The sequence below is a fragment of the Mus caroli genome, chromosome 4 (assembly GCF_900094665.2).
Source record: "Mus caroli chromosome 4, CAROLI_EIJ_v1.1, whole genome shotgun sequence".
Lineage (NCBI taxonomy): Eukaryota > Metazoa > Chordata > Mammalia > Rodentia > Muridae > Mus > Mus caroli.
Genome location: NC_034573.1, coordinates 122,496,016 through 122,514,768, shown reverse-complemented (window position 1 = coordinate 122,514,768; position 18,753 = coordinate 122,496,016). Strand labels below are relative to the sequence as shown.

At 42.7% G+C, this 18,753-nt stretch overlaps 1 protein-coding gene across 1 annotated transcript in view; it reads left to right on the top strand.

Annotated features, from left to right (window-relative positions):
- Positions 1–18,753, top strand: part of Stx12 (syntaxin 12) — a 31,395-nt gene extending 12,642 nt beyond the window's left edge. The window contains exons 2-9 of the mRNA XM_021161027.2: positions 522–591; positions 3,856–3,955; positions 9,187–9,324; positions 9,614–9,657; positions 11,585–11,690; positions 13,727–13,799; positions 14,857–14,939; positions 16,706–18,753. Of these exons, the coding sequence (XP_021016686.1) occupies positions 522–591; positions 3,856–3,955; positions 9,187–9,324; positions 9,614–9,657; positions 11,585–11,690; positions 13,727–13,799; positions 14,857–14,939; positions 16,706–16,798 (707 nt within the window). The 3' untranslated portion in view covers positions 16,799–18,753. The remainder of the gene's footprint in view (positions 1–521; positions 592–3,855; positions 3,956–9,186; positions 9,325–9,613; positions 9,658–11,584; positions 11,691–13,726; positions 13,800–14,856; positions 14,940–16,705) is intronic.

The window sequence follows — 18,753 nt, the reverse complement described above, 5'->3', positions numbered from 1 at the left end:
TTTATTATTATATCTAAGTACACTGTAGCTGTCTTCAGACACACCAGAAGAGGGCATCAGATCTCATTACGGGTGGTTGTGAGCCACCATGTGTTTGCTGGGATTTGAACTCAGGACTTTCGGGAAGAGCAGTCGGTGCTCTTAACCATTGAGCCATCTCTCCAGCCCACTTCCTTACCTTTTTTATGCTACTAAGATGGAAGCCTTGACCTTGGGCATCACACTGCCAGTTTCCTGCCTTCCCAGTCCTAATGGGGGTGAAATGTTTAGTGTCATGGGACATTTAGAGGAATTATTCAGTTCTTTGGAGAAGATAAATAGAACTACCTTCTGAACCTTGCAAAAGCACTGTGGAGGAATGTGTTTGTAAAGATTTGGCTTTAACATGATTCCTGTTACTTGCATGTTAGGATATGGGGTGACCAGTGATCTGCAGAATAGGGTGCTCATGATGAATGTGGGGTTTTTTGTTGTTGTTTTGTTTTTTTAAATAAATCTTTCCTCCTTTTTTTTTTTTCTAGCTGCTCAGATAAAGAATTTGATGAGCCAACTTGGAACTAAGCAGGACTCAAGCAAACTCCAGGAAAATTTGTGAGTAGCTTCCCCAAAAGGTTGAGTTTTGTGAGAGCCCCAAAAGGACATAGGCCTTCCTCATGGAGGTGAGGTCAGAGTGGGAGGTGAGGGTTGGGTGGTGATAGCTGGACCTGGAAGAGGGGAGCAAAGTATTTCAATGGATCCAGATTTCTGCTGCCTTGAGCTGTTTCTTCTCTTGGTCTGGTTTGCGGAATAGTTTAAGAGAGGTAGAGAAGGAACTCCCTCCACTCTCAGCTGCCTCAAGGAGCTGTGTCAGTGTAACCCTGCGTGGGTGACCTTCCCACTGACACGTGACTCCTGATGATTTAGGCTACTTGGATTTCCAACTTTAACTAAGAGACAGTTATTCTCAGTGACACAAAGGAGCCAGAGGGAGAGAATAAATGGTCTGGTGGGAGAACCAAACCTTTTTGTTGGTGTTGTTCTTTTTAAATCACATTTTTCTTGACTTTATTTTTGTTTTAAAAGTTCTATTCTTGCTGAGTGTAGTGGCACACACCTTTAATCCCAGCGCTGGGGAGGCAGAGGCAGGCAGATTTCTGAGTTGGATGCCATCTTGGTCTACAGAGTGAGTTCCAGGACAGCCAGAAGTACACAGAGAAACCTTGCTTCAAAAAAAATCCCAACAAAACAAAACAAAATGTTCTATTCTTTGGGGTGGAGAGATAGTTCAGCGGTTAAGAGCACTGGCTGCTCTTCCAGAAGGCTGAGGTTCAATTCCTAGCACCAACTTGGTGGTTCATGACTGTTGATAGCTCTATTTCTGTGGGGTCTAGCTCTCTTTTCTGGCCTCTGTGGGCACTGCACATATATGGTGCACAGACAGACGTTGCAGGCACATACGCATAAAATAATAAAGTAAAAATTTTATTCTTTGGTGCTGGAAAAATGGCTCAGCAAATAAAGAAAAGTATTTGGAACCTACATGGTAGAAGGAGAATTCAAAATTCTGGAAAGTTGTTCTGTAATGTCAGCATATCTCATGTGCATCCTGGCACACCTGTGTCCAAATCCATCATGGTACACCTACACACACATACAAACATACACTAAACAAATAAAATGTAATTTTCTCTTTAAAGTTCCGTTTTTTATCTCAGACTGGGCTCAAACTCACAGAGATCCTCTTGCCCATGCTGGGACTAAAGACGTGCAGCCCCGTAGTCCAGCTCTGTTCTTTACTGTAAAGTTGGTTGAGCAGCACTGTTTGCTTCCTCGAGATGTTGTGAGATGAGCGAGTAACTGTTAGCACAGGGAGCTATTCTAAGGAGAGGTGACATGTCTGCATATGTTAGTGCTTCTAGAATGCTCTGGCTCCTGATTGGCTCCCTCTTGTTATCTCTCTGGTTTTCTAATCTTAGAAGCCTGCTTGCAGTGAAAAATCACTGTGGTGTCCTGGCCACTAAGGCTGCTGAAACAGTAGATCATAGGCCAGATAGTTTATAAACAATCATAATTTTATTTTTCATAGTCCCTAAGGCTGAGAGGTTGAATGAAGATCAAGGCTCTGGCAGATAGCGTGTCAGATGAGGGCCCTCTTTTCCGACATTCCAGAAGAGGGCACCAGATCTCGTTATGGATGTTTGTGAGCCACCATGTGGTTGCTGGGAGTTGAACTCTGGACCTTCGGAAGAGCAGTCGGGTGCTCTTACCCACTGAGCCATCTCACCAGCCCGAGGGCCCTCTTTTCCATGGAGAATGTTTGGGGTTTGTTTTGCTTTTGAAATGGTTTCACTATAAAGCCCTGGCTGCCCTGAAACTTACTATGTAGACCATCTAGCCTGGAACTCCTAGCGATCTTCCCACCGCTGCCTCCCAAGTATAGGGATGAAGGCATTTGCCATCACTAGGCAGGTGGTGCTTTGCTACCCGGGCCTTACTTGGTGGAATGCTTTCTTAAAAGGCCCATCACAGGCTAATCATTTTCTTTCTTTTTTAAAGATTTATTTCTGTATGAGTACACTGTAGCTGTCTTCAAACACACCAGAAGAGGGTATTAGAGTCCATTACAGATGGTTTTAAGCCACCATGTGGTTGCTGGGACTTGAACTCAGAATATTTGGAAGAACAGTCAGTGGTTTTAACTTCTGAGTCATCTCTCCAGTCCGTTAATCATTTTCTAATCCTACCTCCTAATAACATCACTTGGGGGCTTAGGAGTTCAACGTGAATTCAGACCACAGCATGTGGCTTCTCTGTCACCCCATAAAACTTTTGTAGAAATGGCCGGAGAGGAGAGGACGCCATGATGGGAAGAACCTGTGTTTATTTATTTTTATTTCCATTGCATCGTATTTATATCCATGTTCTTCCTCTTGAATTTCTTTGTTTGTTTGTTTTTTGTTTTTAGACATTTATTGTAGAAAGGCAGAGAGAGGGAGAGAGTAGGGAAGTAGAGGCTGGCCATGGCCACATGGAGAGAGGTGGAAAGGGAAGATGGAGAGAAGGGGAGTAAGGGGTAAGAATAAGAGGAAGAACTCCCTTGAATTTCTTTTTCCGTCCATCCGTCCATCTGTTCATCCCATTTTGTTTTAGAGACTGGCCTCAAATGTTCCTCCTATATCAGCCTCAGAGAAGCTAGAGCTGTGATGGAAGTCTCAGCACCCATCACCTAGCTTCTTTGTGTTTTTTGGTTGTTAGTGTTTATGGTGCTACAGACTGAGTCCATTATCTTGCAGAAGAGGTAAGAGCTCAAAACAGCATAGGGTCCAGATGCCAGGCACAATGATGAAGCGGGGTGGGGGGCAAAGGGAAAATCCCCACAAGGAACCAACTTTTGGTTGGGAAGAGCTTGGGAATGGGTCTTTGGAACTTTTTCCTAGGTATGTAGGAAGCTAGGCGTTTAATACGTTTTCATCTAACGGCCCTAGTCAGGGGACTAATAAGTGCTGACCGTGCAGAGCTCCTGGGAGGTCAGTAAGAACTTTAGAGTGAGTTCAGTGTGTTAAAGCCATTAGGTTTGGGTGTAGGTAGTAATTACTCCTCTCTTTCCATAGAATACAGACATTCATTTCTTCCTAATAGTTGAAGCTCCTGGTCTGTGCTTGCTTCAGCAGGTATCATTGAGTGAGCATCTTTCTGCTCAGTGGAACTGCTTCAGTAATGGAGAAGGCCTTGCCGTGGGCTTGTGAGCACAGCACTGAAGGAAGCTCTTGTTCTAATGGCTCTTCATTCCTTGTACTTGGAGTCCCTGAGCACAAAGTAACGATAAGAGCTCTCTCAAGAAGCCACAGCAGCCTGACCCTGTCTTTTCTCTCTTAGGCAACAGTTACAGCACTCCACAAATCAGCTCGCCAAGGAAACAAATGAGTTGCTGAAGGAATTAGGGTCCTTGCCCCTACCCTTGTCTGCATCAGAGCAGGTTGGTATTTTCTGTTTTGTTTATTAATAGAGGAGGATTTTGTTCTGATGGAGTGGTAGTATAGAGAACAAAAGTAGGGCTTTGGTTCTCGATAAACATTCTCTAAACCTTAATTTTCTTACTACCTTCCCCAGTTTCGTTTCTGTTGCTATGATAAAATACCACAACAAAAAGCAACCTAGAGGAGAATTCACAATTCCAGATTATAGTCTCTTTTTTTTTTTTTTTTTTTTTTAAAGATTTATTTACTCAATATAAGTACACTGTAGCTGTCTTCAGACACACCAGAAGAGGGCACCAGATCTCATTACGGATGGTTGTGAGCCACCATGTGGTTGCTGGGAATTGAACTCAGGACCTCTGGAAGAGCAGTCAGTGCTCTTAACCACTGAGCCATCTCTCCAGCCCCCCAGATTATAGTCTCTTAGTGTGGGAAAATCAAAGTAGCAGGAACTTGGAGCACCTCGTCCCATCTCGTCCACACTCAAGAGGAGAGAAATGAGTGTGTGTGTGCTTGTTCTATTCTCACGTGCTGTGCTTCGCTCCATTTTTCTACTTTTTTAAAAAAGTTTTTTTATTATCTTTATGTATGTGAGTACATTGTTGCTCTCTTCAGAGACACCAGAAGAGGACATCAGATCCCATTATAGATGGTTGTGAGCCACCATGTGGTTGCTAGGAATTCAACTCAGGACCGCTGGTAGAGCAATCAATGCTCTTAACCGATGAGCCATATCTCCACCCCCATTTCTCTCCTCTTACACAGCTCATGATCTCCTACCTAGGGAATGGTGCTGCCTGCAGTGGGCTGGATTCTCCTACACTAATCAGTTTAGTTAAGACACTCTCCTATAGACATGTTGACAAACCAATTCAATGTAAACAATCACTCATTGAGATTCTTTTCCTAAATAATTATAGGTTGTGTAAAGATAACCATTAAGCTACCCACACAGAGAGGCAGGATGACTATTGTGGCAATAATGTCTTACCAGGTGTAGCAAAGTGCCTGGCATCCATTGTGTCCTGAGTGTGTCATGGCTACTGCTAATCTTAATAACATATTACAATGTATTTAGCCAAGGAGGAATCTCAGTGTTTGCATCTCTGGACTTTGGTATCAGCTGGGCTTGCAGGCTGGGTCTTTAGTTTGTTTTATGCCTTATATCTATACATTTTGACTAAATAGCTTTCACATCTTGCAGTCACTTTTGTATCTCAGGTCACTCATAGGTGTTAGGATAAAGGAATGCTCAGGGAAGACTTCTTTTCCAGCTGGAGATGTTCTGTCATTGAGTGCTTACCTGGCTTGTGTACAGCATCACTAACAATGCATTTTAGTGCATGTGCCCTCTGGTTATCTCTGTGTGGCTGATGGTCCTTACTCATGCTGAGGCTTCAGTGATGGGCCTGTTCTCCTTCCATCCATTTCTTCCACCTTGCTTCCAAATCATCCCTTTCTTCTAGCTGTACACTGAAGGAGTACACATTTGCCAATAGTTTCTATGGTATTGACAAAGGAGTCTAATTGCCTGATGCAGGCAAAGTCTTATAAGTGCTTGAGAATGAAATACTAGCCCCAGCAAAGTATAAATAGAAGGTTAGGTCTGCTACCAAAACCTTCATCTAATGTGTTCTAAAGCCAAAGACTTTTGGATTACGCATGCTATTTTTCCCTCCATTAGCCTCGGTCATTAAGAACACAAAGTAGAGTTGCAAACATGCTCTCCTCCGTGAAATGCAGTTCTCTCTCTCCCGTTGTGCTGACTTCCCTTTGCCTTCCTGTATCCAACCTGGCTCATCCCCATTACTCATCTTTTCACCAGTGCCCTGTATGTTAGGTCAGCGGCTCTCAGCCTGTGGGAGTCAAATGACCCTTTCACAGGGGTCACATATCAAATATTCTGAATATCAGATATTTACATTACAATTCATAGCTAGCAGAATCACAATTATGAAGTAGCAATGAAAATAATTTTATGATTGGGGGTCACCATAACATAAGGTACTGTGTTAATGGGTTACAGCATTAGGAAGTCTGAGAACTACTGTGTTAGACCATATGTCCTGCTTTCTGTTTCCCATGCATACATACTGTTAGCAGATCTCTCAGCTGTTGACTACTGTGGCCTTTTTTGGTGCCCCCTTCTTTTGAGACAGTATTTCACTGATGGTGCCCAAGATGGGTTTCAGCCTTCTTCACTGATTCTTTCTCAAAGTTGGCATACCCCAGAGTTCTGCTATCGATCTTCTGATTTCCTTTCCTCAGCCTTTCTTCCCCAGGAGTTTTGCTTATCTGATGGCATCAGTGTCATCTATATAATGATGGCACCCAGATAGTTCCCAAACTTGAGCTCTAAAGCCCTCAGTTATTTCATTGTGTTTCCTGCTATGAAATAACTGAGTTATATTCAGTTATTACCAGTCCTTGTTCAACTCTTCTCTCAAACTTATCTGTGGTACTGGGAATGGAATCCAGAGCCTTACATATGCCGGATGGATATCTGATCTACTACTGAATTATATTTCCAGTCCTTGCTATATCTCCTCTTGAATATACTCTCTCCCTACAAAGTATAGCAATAATGGTCTTATTCTGAGTTTCTCATTCAAATCTGTGAAATAAGTTGATTGGTATATTTATCATCACAGAAATAATTTGCAAATAAGGGTTGGGTACATACAGCACTTAGCTGGTATGTGCAGAGTCTTTGGTTCCATCCCTAGCATAGGGAAGAAAAAAAAAATGTACCTTTTGATCAAAAAAAAAAAATTGAAGGAAAGTGTAAATTACTAATTACAATGAGACTCACTTTAACTTTAGTTATGGTAATTTAAAACTGACAATAATGGAAGGATTTTTTTCATAAAATGTAGTAAAAACAAGTTCATAAAATGAATGCACTAATTAAAATTCCTAATTTTAAAGAATATAGTAATACAGAAATATGATATATTTTAAAAATGGCATTTTGGGACAGAGGGAAACTCAGTATGGTTCCTTGGTATGTGTGTATAAGCCATGTGTTTGACCCAATCAGTAATTTATATTTATTTATGTGTGTGCTTGTGGGTTGGTCAGTTGGTCTCTCTGTATAGTCCTGGCTGTCCTAGAACTCTCCATGTAGACAAGACTGGCTTCAAACTCCAACTGCCTCGGCCTCCCTAGTTCGTGTTGGGATCAAAGGCGTGTGCTACCTACCATGCCCAGCTTCAGCAATTTTAGATGGCATGGTTAGGAGTGGTGTTCCTTCCTTCCTGCAACAGTTCTGCCTTTGCACCAAGTGCTGGGATTACAGCTCACAGAATTTTCTTTGGGGGGTTGTTTCTTTGAGACAAAGTTTCACTTCGTGGCTCTGGCTGGCCTAGAACTGACTTTATGAGGCTGACCTTGCACTCAGTGCCTGCCTCTGCCTCCCAAGTGCTGGGATCGAAGGTGTGAGTCATTGTGTCCAGCCTGTTAAAATCTTTTTTTTTTTTTTTTTTTTTTTTTTTATTTGGTTTTTGGAAACAGGGTTTCTCTATCTCTATGTAGCCCTGGCTGTCCTGGAACTCACTCTGTAGACCAGGCTGGCCTCAAACTCAGAAATCCGCCTGCCTCTGCCTCCTGAGTGTTGGGATTAAAGGCGTGCACCACTACGCCCGGCTTGTTAAAATCTTTTTAATGCAAAGATTAAAATCCCAGAAAGAAGAAAATTTTCCTCACCAAAATTGGCTTTCAGTATTGCCATCACTTTCCTGGGTTTGAAGCCTAAGTCATTCTGACTTTACCTTCTTCCTCCGTCTCTAGTCACTAAGTCGTAATGTTTCTTAAACTCCTTTTTGTGACCCAGTTACTACCATTATGTCCTTCTACCCATTAAACCTAGATTGTTGTAGTAATTTTTAAATTTTCCTTCCAGCTAGCAAGCCTCACAGCCTAATTTCTCCACATTAGTAGGTTGTCCTTGCTAGGCAGTGTCCCCAACTCTGTTGGTCCACTCCTCAGAGGTGACCCTGAGTGCACTAGTTTGACCCTGCTTCCCTGTTTTTCTGTTTTAGCTCTCTTATGAATACACCTTTGGGTCCAACCAAACTGCCTCTTTTTTTTTTAAGATTTATTAATTTTATGTATGTGTCTACACTGTCACTTTCTTCAGAAGAGGTCATTAGACCTCATTTCGATGGTTGTGAGCCACCATGTGGTTGCTGGGATTTGAACTCAGGACCTCTGGAAGAGCAGTCTTAATCAGTCTTAACCTCTTAATCACAGAGCCATCTCTCCAGCCCCTCCTTTTTTTTTTTTTTTATAAGTTATGATATAGGAAAATAAACTATTTTTAAAATACAGGCCGGGCGGTGGTGGCGCACGCCTTTAATCCCAGCACTTGGGAGGCAGAGNTCTACAAAGTGAGTTCCAGGACAGCCAGGGCTATACAGAGAAACCCTGTCTCGAAAAACCAAAAAAAAAAAAAAAAAAAAAAAAAAAAAAAAATACAGTATTGGCTGGGCAGTGGAGGTACATGCCTTGGGAGGCATAGGTAGGTGGATTTGTATGAGTTTAATGACAGCCTGGTTTACAGATGGAGTTCCAGGACAGCCAGGGCTGCACAGAAAAACCCTGTCTTGCAAAATCATTAAAAAAAGAAGAGGCAGAGGAGGAGGAAGAGGAAGATGAAGAGCAGGAGAGGAAGAAGACATTATTTAAGTCAGATCTGTAGCTCAGAGCAAGTTCTCAGTTTATAGTTTTTGAGAGAGATAAGTAGTGTAGTGAAGATAGCCTGTAAGTAAATAAAGTAGTGGTGGTTTTTTTTTTTTAAGTTCTTGAAAATTTTAAAACTCAAAAAGAAAACCTGTAAAGAATAATGGTAATTTTGAGGAAAACTAATAACTTAGTATAGGAAAATGGTTTCAATACCCTCTCTTAAAAAAAAAATAGATGCACTGAGCTCAAAATTCTTTACTATGCATTTAGATTCTCCAGGGACCAAATATTCCAAATTGCGATTCCTTTTGAGTATTGTGGTAAATGCACGTAGCCCCAAGTTTGTCCGCGTGCTCTGACCTGGGCCGTAGGGCTTAGCTGGGACTGTGATTCATGAAGGAAACAACCAGCATTTAAGGAAAAGCCGATTCTGTAATAACTCCTGTACTTTGAAATCTCTAAAGTGCGCAATTGTGCTTTTAATCAGTATTAAACCAAATAGTTCTGAGTTCACTTGAGATTTCAGGTTCTTCTTTGCTTTGTTCAGCGCCAGCAGAAGCTTCAGAAGGAGCGGCTCATGAATGACTTCTCGTCGGCCTTAAACAATTTCCAGGTTGTGCAGAGAAAGGTATCTGAGAAGGAAAAGGAGAGCATCGCAAGAGCGAGAGCCGGATCTCGTCTTTCTGTAAGTTCCTTCCCGAGAGAAGGCCTTTAGCAGCCCAGAGGGTGCAGCCCGGCGCGCCTCCTGTCTCCACCAGATACCGTGCTTTATGTTCTCCGTCCAACTGAAAGGCAGCTTCACCTTCTCCCATCTCGTATTTGTTTCTTACTCAAGACAGATTGCCAGAGTGTCACTTATAGATGTGGTCGGAGCGGAGGCTGTCCCTCCTTAGTACCGTAGCCAAGGCAGCTCTTATTTTGTGTATCTCTGGCATGTTTTTAGATAACAGCAGCTACAACCATCTGTTTTCTAGGCAGAAGACAGGCAGAGAGAAGAGCAGCTCGTCTCATTTGACAGGTAAAAGGTCACTCATCCAACATGCTGGATAGTTACTGTGAGTCCACCCCTTTGTGTCTATTTTTCTTTCTTTCTTTCTTTCTTTTTTTTTTTTTTTGTATGTTTATAGAGGTTTTACTTGCATGTAATTCTGTGCACCATGTGTATGCCTGGTGCTCACAAAGGCCAGAAGAGAGCTTTGGGTCCCTTCTAACTGGGGTTTCAGACAGCTGTGAGCTACCTGTGGGTGCTGGGAATCAAACCTGGGTCCTCTGTAAGAGCAACCAGTGATCTTGACTGTTGAACTGTCTAGTCTCTTTGTGACTATTTTTACTTAAAAATTTAAAAAAAGAAATCAGGGCTAGTTGTAGTGGCACATGCCTCTAATCCCAGCACTTGATAAGCAGAGTCGAGTGGATCTCTAAATTCAAAGCCAGCTTGGTTTACATAGTGAGTTCTAGGACAGCTAGAGCCACATAGTGAGAACCTATCTCAAAAAGAAAAAAGGAAAAGAAAAGGAAAGGAAAGGAAAGGAAAGGAAAGGAAAGAAAGCATAAGTAAATAAGATCAGGATTTGAGCCAGGCATGTAATGCCTACCTGTAACCCTGTCAGTTTAGGGGATGAGGCAAGAAGATCAAGAGAATAGGAGGCAGCCTAGGCTACATAGCTTGTCTGTCAAATAAGTCAATAAAGAGTTGAAGAGATGACTTAGTGATTAAGAACACTGGCTGCTTTGCAGAGGAACAGGCTCAGTTCCCAGTTCCTGTGGTGGCTCACAGCTGTCTGCAGTCTAGTCTCAGAGGATCCACTGCTGTCTTCTGGCTACCACATGCCGTGCCCAGCTCCAATTTTTTTTTTTTAAGATTTATTTATTTTGTATATATGAGTACACTGTAGCTGTCTTCAGACACACCAGAAGAGGGCATCAGATCCCATTACAGATGGTTGTAAGCCACCATGTGGTTGCTGGGAATTGAACTCTGGAAGAACAGTCAGTGCTCTTAACCATTGAGCCATCTCTCCAGCCCCCCCAAATTTTTTAAATTTAATAAATAGCACTATTTTTTTGTAAGTGTACTCACAGCTATCTGAAACTCCAGTTTCAAGGGATCCAAAGCTCTCTTCTGGCCTTTGTCGGCACCAGGCATACGCATGGTGCACAGAATTACCTGAAAAAAAATCAAGTTGCAAATATTTTATTAGCTTTTAGTTTGGTTTTCTCTCTCTTTTTTTTTTAAGATTTATTTATTTATTATACGTAAGTACACTGTAGCTGTCTTCAGACACACCAGAAGAGGGCACCAGATCTCATTACGGATGGTTGTGAGCCACTATGTGGTTGCTGGGATTTGAACTCAGGACCTCTGGAAGAACAGTCAGTGCTCTTAACCGCTGAGCCATCTCTCCAGCCCCCCAGTTGGGTTTTCTCTTAAGTGGAGTCTTTTCCAAGGAAATTCCTGGGAACCAGATGTGGTTCTGACAGATAAGCTGGTAAAACCCTGTCTGGTGGCTTAGTGTATCTTCCTCCCTTTACTTAGTGCCTCTGGCTCCAGCCCCGCTTATACTTTGAGAGTCTCCTGGAAAGCTGGGTCTGGGTAATACATCGAGTCAAACCTCTGAAACCTCTGGATACTTCCTTTGTCTAGCAAATGCTAGCAAGACTGAAACAAACAAACAAACAAACAAACAACCTCAGTGGGAAAGGCAAAGAGGCCTGTTCTGCATAGTTCTGCCTCCTCTCAGTTCCGCCTGTGGCTGAAGCTTTCTTTTCTGTGTATCACCTCTTTGCCTCTGGATGAGAACACGGCCCACAGGGATTTTGTGCGGATAGCTGAAGAGTCGGGTCCTGCGTAGCACCTGCCTAGGTTCTGCTGTTAGCAGAGATGTAGTTACGTCTCCTCATACCTTAGAGAGAAGGAGTCAGCTGGAGTGCTTGTCTCCCTGTAGCCATGAAGAGTGGAACCAAATGCAGAGCCAGGAGGAAGAGGTGGCCATCACTGAGCAAGACCTGGAACTTATCAAAGAGAGGGAAACGGCGATTCGGCAGCTGGAGGTGAGAGGCAGGCTATGGCTTTTATTTGGCTCAAGTGTCTGCATATATTAGGGAAAAAAAATTTTTTTTTGTCAGATTTATATGAAAAGGGCTGTATTAAGTCTTTGTGTGTTTGTGTTTTTTTATTTTATTTATTTTATCGTAAGTACACTGTAGCTGACTTCAGACACACCAGGAGAGGGCATCAGATCTCATAACGAATGGTTGTGAGCCACCATGTGGTTGCTGGGATTTGTACTCAGGACCTACGGAAGAGCAGTCAGTGCTCTTAACCGCTGAGCCATCTCTCCAGCCCCTTTGTGTGTTTTATATTATCTATAAATTTAGTTGTGGCAAAATTGAACTTCTGCTATGTTCTGTTGGCCTGGCCACTCAAAAGCTCCTGGATTCTTGCTCAAACTCCATTTACTGTATGGTCTCTGGGAGAGACACATGCATGGAAAACAGCAAAGCAAGCGATACTATGTTGGTTCCTAGAACTTTCACATCTCAGTAGCTCTCTCCAGGTTAAGCAGGGTTCTGTGTGGAGAGCTCTTTTCATAGTCTCATAGCCCAGCAGAAAGGCAGGCTCCGGCTCTACTTTTGTACATTCTAAAGTCCAGTTCCATGTACAGCTCTTGTCCCTTCATTGGGTCAGACTTGGAACCACTTTTGATGTGGGGTTGAGGGAAAGTTCTGTAAGCTGTCCTTGGCTCCTTTGAGCTCCATCAAAACCAAGGCAACTGAATTAAAAAATAAAAGCAATTAAAAACTGTTGTCAAAAGTATGATCTCCTGGTGTGGTGGTTGGATGAGCGTTACTGCAGTTGTAGGTTATTTCAGAAGGACTAGGAGGCGTGGTTTAAACTTTTAAATGTTTAAAATTTAGTTTATGAGTGCTCTTGGGGATCAGAAAAGGGGTCAGATCCCTTGGAACTCGAGTTCTGGGTGGTTGTGAGCTCTGCCGTGTGTGTGTGTGTGCTGGGAACTGAACCTGGGTCCTCTGCAAGATCAACAGCTGATTAACTGCTGAGCTATCTCTCCTCCAGCATTCAAGTAAGGGCTGGCTTACAGTGCAGGCAAGCAGGCAGGCAGGGCATTGGGAGAGTACATCTGATCCTCAAGTTGGGGGGGGGGAGGGGTGAGAGAGGAGAGGGAGAAAGAAAAACATGAGTTGGGCCTGGCTTAGGCTTTTGGAACTTGAAAGCCCACCCCCTGTGATACATCTATCTCCTCTAACAAGGCCACCCTTTCCAATCCTTCCTAACCCTTCCTGGATGGCCTCCACCTGGGGCAATACTTAGTCACACCACCCCATACGCACATACCTTTATCAGGCACCAGTCCATCGTTCTTCCACCTGACTGGTGTTTGCCTGGCTCATTACCTATGAAAGTATAAACCTGAACAGAGAGAATCTTACCTCCATCACTGCTGGGAATACTGTGCAGCTGAGCCCACTAAGCTGGGAAGTTATTGAACATTTTCAGTCAGATCAGCTTCCAAATGATGTCCCTTCACCCTGCCAACTGTTCTCTAACATCGAAGCTGTTTGTCAGTTGGAAGCTGTTTATAGGGCATCATCCAAGTGACACAGAATCCGGTAGTTCCTCACATTGACCCTGAGTCTGGCCTGTGGAAACTATCTCCTTGGCTGCTTGTCTTCTATGTGTTCTCCAGGCAACACAGTCCTATAGAAGCCATTTAAATTCTGTAGTTAGAAGGCCTAGTAGTGGCTGACGTTGGTCTGCTCTCCCTAGAGCCGTCACTGAGCATGTGTCCACCACAGCACTCCAGCTTCTGGTGGATACGGTTGAGGCTTGAATGATCTTACTAGTTCCCGGGTAACATGTGCAGTGAATATTGCTCACTGAGTGGGGTTCTTGTCTGTTGTTCTACAGTATTAGGTAAGCAGCAATGGATAGTTTTTATTCATGGAGAAACCTTTAAAATGCATGCGATTATTAATCTTTAGGGAAAGAAAGGAAAGAAATCTTCTAACATTGCTTAGTGTGAGCTAATTGTTTTTGTTTTTGTTTTTGTTTTAATCTCCCTTAGGCTGACATTTTGGATGTCAATCAGATATTTAAAGATTTAGCTATGATGATCCATGACCAAGGTGATCTGATCGGTATGTATTATTAATACATCTAATCTTAGGGTGAGTACAAAGAACTCAGTAAGATGGGTCACCGGGAACTTAATTTAGGAATACCTTTTTTTTTAAATTACTGAATTCATTTTCTTATACAGTCAAGTGTAGAGGCTGAAGAGGGTGAGCCCTGTTCATTTGTTACAGCCTGCAAGTCTGTTAGAGAAAGGCCTGTCAGCACCTCAGCTTTGAGCTCTAGATGCTCAGAGATTGTGGGGTTAGTAACTTTTAAAAGCTTTTTAATGAGGAAATGATCTCAAATTTATAAAAAGCTACAAAATAGAAACAATAGAAGAAATCTTTTCTATATCCCTACCCAGGATTTTCCTGGTTAATAACATTGTGCCCCCTTTATTTTGTGATGTACACCTCTCTCTGTGTGTAGATACATAAATATGTGGTCTGCACACCCCCCAGTCTTTCCTCTTAAACTCTCTATAGGTTCCATAATTAGTAACCTGCTGCTATTAAATATGTCAGTGTTTATTTCTGAAGAATGGTACTGTTCTCTTATCAAGTTAGAAACGTGAAGCTGGGAACCGTAGTGATGCCTGTAACCTCCGCACTCATGTGGATGCGTGAGGGTCGGGAGTTTAGGCGGTGTCAGCTACAGGGCATGTTGTTAAGGATGCGGAGGCCATCTTAGACTACATGAGACCCTATCTCAGAAGACTAAATGAAAAGAAGCACATTTTTGATCTCGTGGCTGGCTGGTTTGGATGGTAATGGTGAATCTAAGGCCTGTGCCATCAGACCTGTTCAGAGGGACTGGATAAATGGCACAGCAGCTGAGAACAGTGGCTGCCCTTCCAAAAGACTATGGTCTGATTCCCAGCACCTACTCACCAGCTCATAGCCATCGGTAGCTCTAGTTCTGAGGGATCCAACACCCTCCAAGCATGTACATGGTATACAGACATACATGCAAACAAAACATCTATATACTTTTTTAAAAAAAGAAAGAAAATTTGCTTGTTTGGTTTTTTCAGTATTAAAAAACCTGAATGTGCTAAACTGTGCATCGTATGTTTTACAGATAGCATAGAAGCCAATGTGGAAAGCTCGGAGGTGCATGTGGAAAGAGCCACTGATCAGCTACAAAGAGCTGCTTACTACCAGGTAAAAGCCAGAATCAAAGAAAGTCACTCTATGCTGTAGACTCCGTGAACTTCCAGGCTGTGCTAACACATTGCTGGCAGCTGCAGTCTTTTGCCTGAGTTTAAGCTGGATGCAGGCAGTCATAGTTTGCAGCTCCAGTCCCATTTTTAGTATTTATTTTTGCAGCCAGATCTCCAACACCATCAAATCCTGAATAACTTACACAGAAGCTGTGTGGCTATAAAGCTAATGCCACGAGCTAGCTTGATGCCTAAAGTCTAGCATGACGCTAACCTTATATCCTAAATGGGGGACTGCTGGTAGAGTAAGAGCTGCAGGACAGCAGAGCTTCAGAGACCCCGTAGCCGACTGCTGACTCAGAGCGTGGAGCCTTAGAACCGGCTGTGACAGACGGCTCACGGTGAACAGGCCTCAGGCACCATGGAGGTGGTTCTGCCGGCTTTATGACTTTTATGAGTCGTTTTGTTTTGTTTTGTTGAGACAGGGTCTCACTGTGTAGTCCTAGCTGGCTTGGAATTCACATTGTAAAGGAGGTTGTCTTGGAACTCACAAGAGATTCTCCTGCCTCTGCCTCCCATGTGCTGGGATTAAAGGTGTGTGGCACAGCACCCTATTCTTTCTGAGTCTATAGTTGAGGTTTTAGATATTAAAAATGATGTCCTCTTTTGGTGTTGCATGACTTTTTAGAGGTAACTGGCACTTTAGTCATTTTCTGTCTTCCTAGGGTAGCTGTATTTTACCTGGGAATATGCTTGAGGAAGTTGAGTTTCATAACAGTATTCGTGAAAAATGGATGATCTTAGTTTACAGCAGTAAAAGTGTAATCACATCTACTCAGTGTCATAGTGTATGGGAGCTAAAGGATGTTAATGAGATTGTAGCAGAAAAGGCGAGTTTGTGCTAAATGCTAACAAGAAGAACATCAAATGTACAGTCTGATCCAGTTGTTCCAAATGGGGATGTGCACAGATGAGGGAGTGGAAGGAGCCTGGCATGCTGGCATGGGCCTGTAACCCAGCTTTCAGAGGCCAAGATAGTGGATCTCTATAGATTAAGCTAACCTGGACTAGAGAGAGAGAGAGAGAGTTCCAGGCCAGCCAAGGCTACGTAGTGAGACCCTATCTCAAACAAAAAAATAAACACATAAACAAGAGAGCAGACAGAAGTAGAATCTTATGTTAACAGTCTTACCTATGGATGATTATTTTCTTTCTACTGCTCATATATTTTACAGTGAACATACAATCTGATAGGTGTGAAGTGAGTTATTAAAATACACACACAAGGGGCCAGAGAGAAGGCTCAGTGGTTAGAGCAAACAGGAGCCCCAGAGTCCAAATCCTCAGCTCCCACCTCCCACGGGGGATTGTGGCACTGCTTGTAATTCCAGCCGATTCAAGAGCAGACTGGCTGTGTGAGACAAGTCACATCAGCAGATAAAACCTAGAACAAAGGCACAGCTCCCTCACAAATTTGTATTTGGGAACGATGACACTTGCAGTACTACTTAGAACTGTGGACTTGAGATTTTTGAGAAGATGTTTGCATCTATATGCGTGGCAAGAGTTAATTACAGGCTGGGGATGCCACTCAGACGTGAGGTGCTTACCTAGCATGCACAAGGACCTGGGTTAAACTCAGCAGTGAGATACAAGTCTGTTCTGAGTGACAAGGAGATGCATGGTTCAGATGATGATGCACTCTGAATCTTAGGTATAAAAATGTCTACTTGTTTCATGAGTGTCTTTAAATATTTCTTTCCTCAGAAAAAATCTCGCAAGAAGATGTGTATCCTCGTGCTTGTCCTGTCAGTGATTGTTACAGTCTTGGTAGTTGTTATCTGGGTTGCTTCTAAATGAAGTGTGCTTGCCTCAGAGCCTCCTCCTGCTGAGTTGTTTTCAAGGGCAAGTGCTTGAGAGAGTCTTGCCAGAACAGACTGACCACAGAAGAGAGTGCACCAGAGTATCCTGTGATAATTTAGCTAGAGTCTAACTACTAACTAGTCCTTGGAATTAGTGACCATGGAGACAGTATTTATCAGTTTATGCATACATTATATTCATTTCTCAAATAACAAATTACCTTATTCCTTTGTATTTTCCATTCTCTTGTATTTTGATTGCCCTTATTGCAAGTGTTTATTGACAGTTCCATCGTGGATATTTTTGACAGGTGACACTACATCATAAATTGTCTTTTTGTATATACGCAAACTTTACCTTTCTACGAGTATCTGAGATAAATTTCCCTCTGGAGCCAGCCTATTAGAGTCTGAGAAACTGTACAGTATGCCAGCAATTTTTATTATTTAACATTTTGATTTTGTTTCTGAGGGGTCTGTTTTCTGTTTTGTAAGATTTTGGCACTATATATAACTGGGGATTAAGAACATTGCACCCGTGACTTCAGACGAAATGAGAAGAACCTGGCAGAGCCGCCCACTGCCAGGGTGTGTGGGACAGTCTGGGTCTTGCCTTTATTGTCTGCTGGTGTTTACAGAGTCCATCCTCGAACACTAAGCCATCCCACTCCTGTTTCAGAGGATCGGTTCATCACCATGCTTACAATCAGTCGGGTCTCTCCCACCTGTCTGCATAGAACGGAAGAATTAGGCACAGCACGATTTTGGATAGTAAATGAGGATTGTTTGGAATGATTCCATCTTGTTCACCTGTGGCTTTCATTCTGGTGAATGATAAATGTCGCCATCAGACGCTAATCCTGACCCTTGTAAGTAAGGGTTACCTGGCTTTGATGGCAAGATTTTGAAATTTAGACTGAAGTGGGGTTTAAAACTCAGTCTGTGAACCTATGGATATAGCAAAACAAAGGTTCATTTTGTAAATAGTACTGGTTTAGTGATGTTAGACTTAGCCTAATTTATGAACAAGAGATCAAACTCTGTGTAGTTTTAGATGAAAACAGTTTTAATAAAATGTTTCTGTCTTGTATATAAATGTTGTCTACTGCCCTTTTTCACAGGCCTAGAACAGTCAAGAGAGTGTGTAATTGGTTTAGGCTCTCAGATAAATGTGAATTGAGGCCAGAAATGTCAGCTCATCCTTCTCTGAATTAGAGGATCTGGCTACTGTGGCTATATTTATGTTTGTTTCTTCTCTTCCTCATAATGTTACTTAATCTTGTTCTACACTAATGTGATCAGTAGAGAAACAAGGGCACAAATGCATAAGTTTCTCTGCACTTTTGCACCATCCCACCTACTTAATACCAATAAACATTTAAAAGCTTTTGTAGTTATTTTTATGAGTTAACATCCTAATGACATAGGTATTAGGTACTGTTCTGCCATGGAAAACACAGAGCTGCAAGAAACCTGGAGAGCAGGTAAGGTTTGGCTTGCGAGTAGAAAAGGCTTTGATGCCTTCCTTTGAAAAGCACGACAGAGAGCAACCATGGTGTGCACACACTTCTAATCCTAGTACCTGAGAAGACAAGACAGGCAGGTTGTGAGTTCAAGGCCAGACTGGGATATATGAGAGCTTTGAGATTCGACTCTGTTTTTAAGAGAAAGATGGAAAGGAAGAAAATCTGTCTGCATGCCACAGCGGCCCACGTGGTGACTTCAGAGAGAAGCCCTCGTTCCCAGGTCATAGTTGGACTTGGAGATATCATTTGTGTCAACAATCCAAGAAATAAAAAACGGGACCTGTTGTGACAAGCTATTGGGACAACAAAGTGGCTGTGATTGTATAATGACACTGTGGTGGCTGTCACGATGGCTGTGGGAAGAGGTAGGAACTTGGCCTGGAGCTGTAGTGGTTTTCGGGAAGCTCTAATAAACCTATCCCTAGAA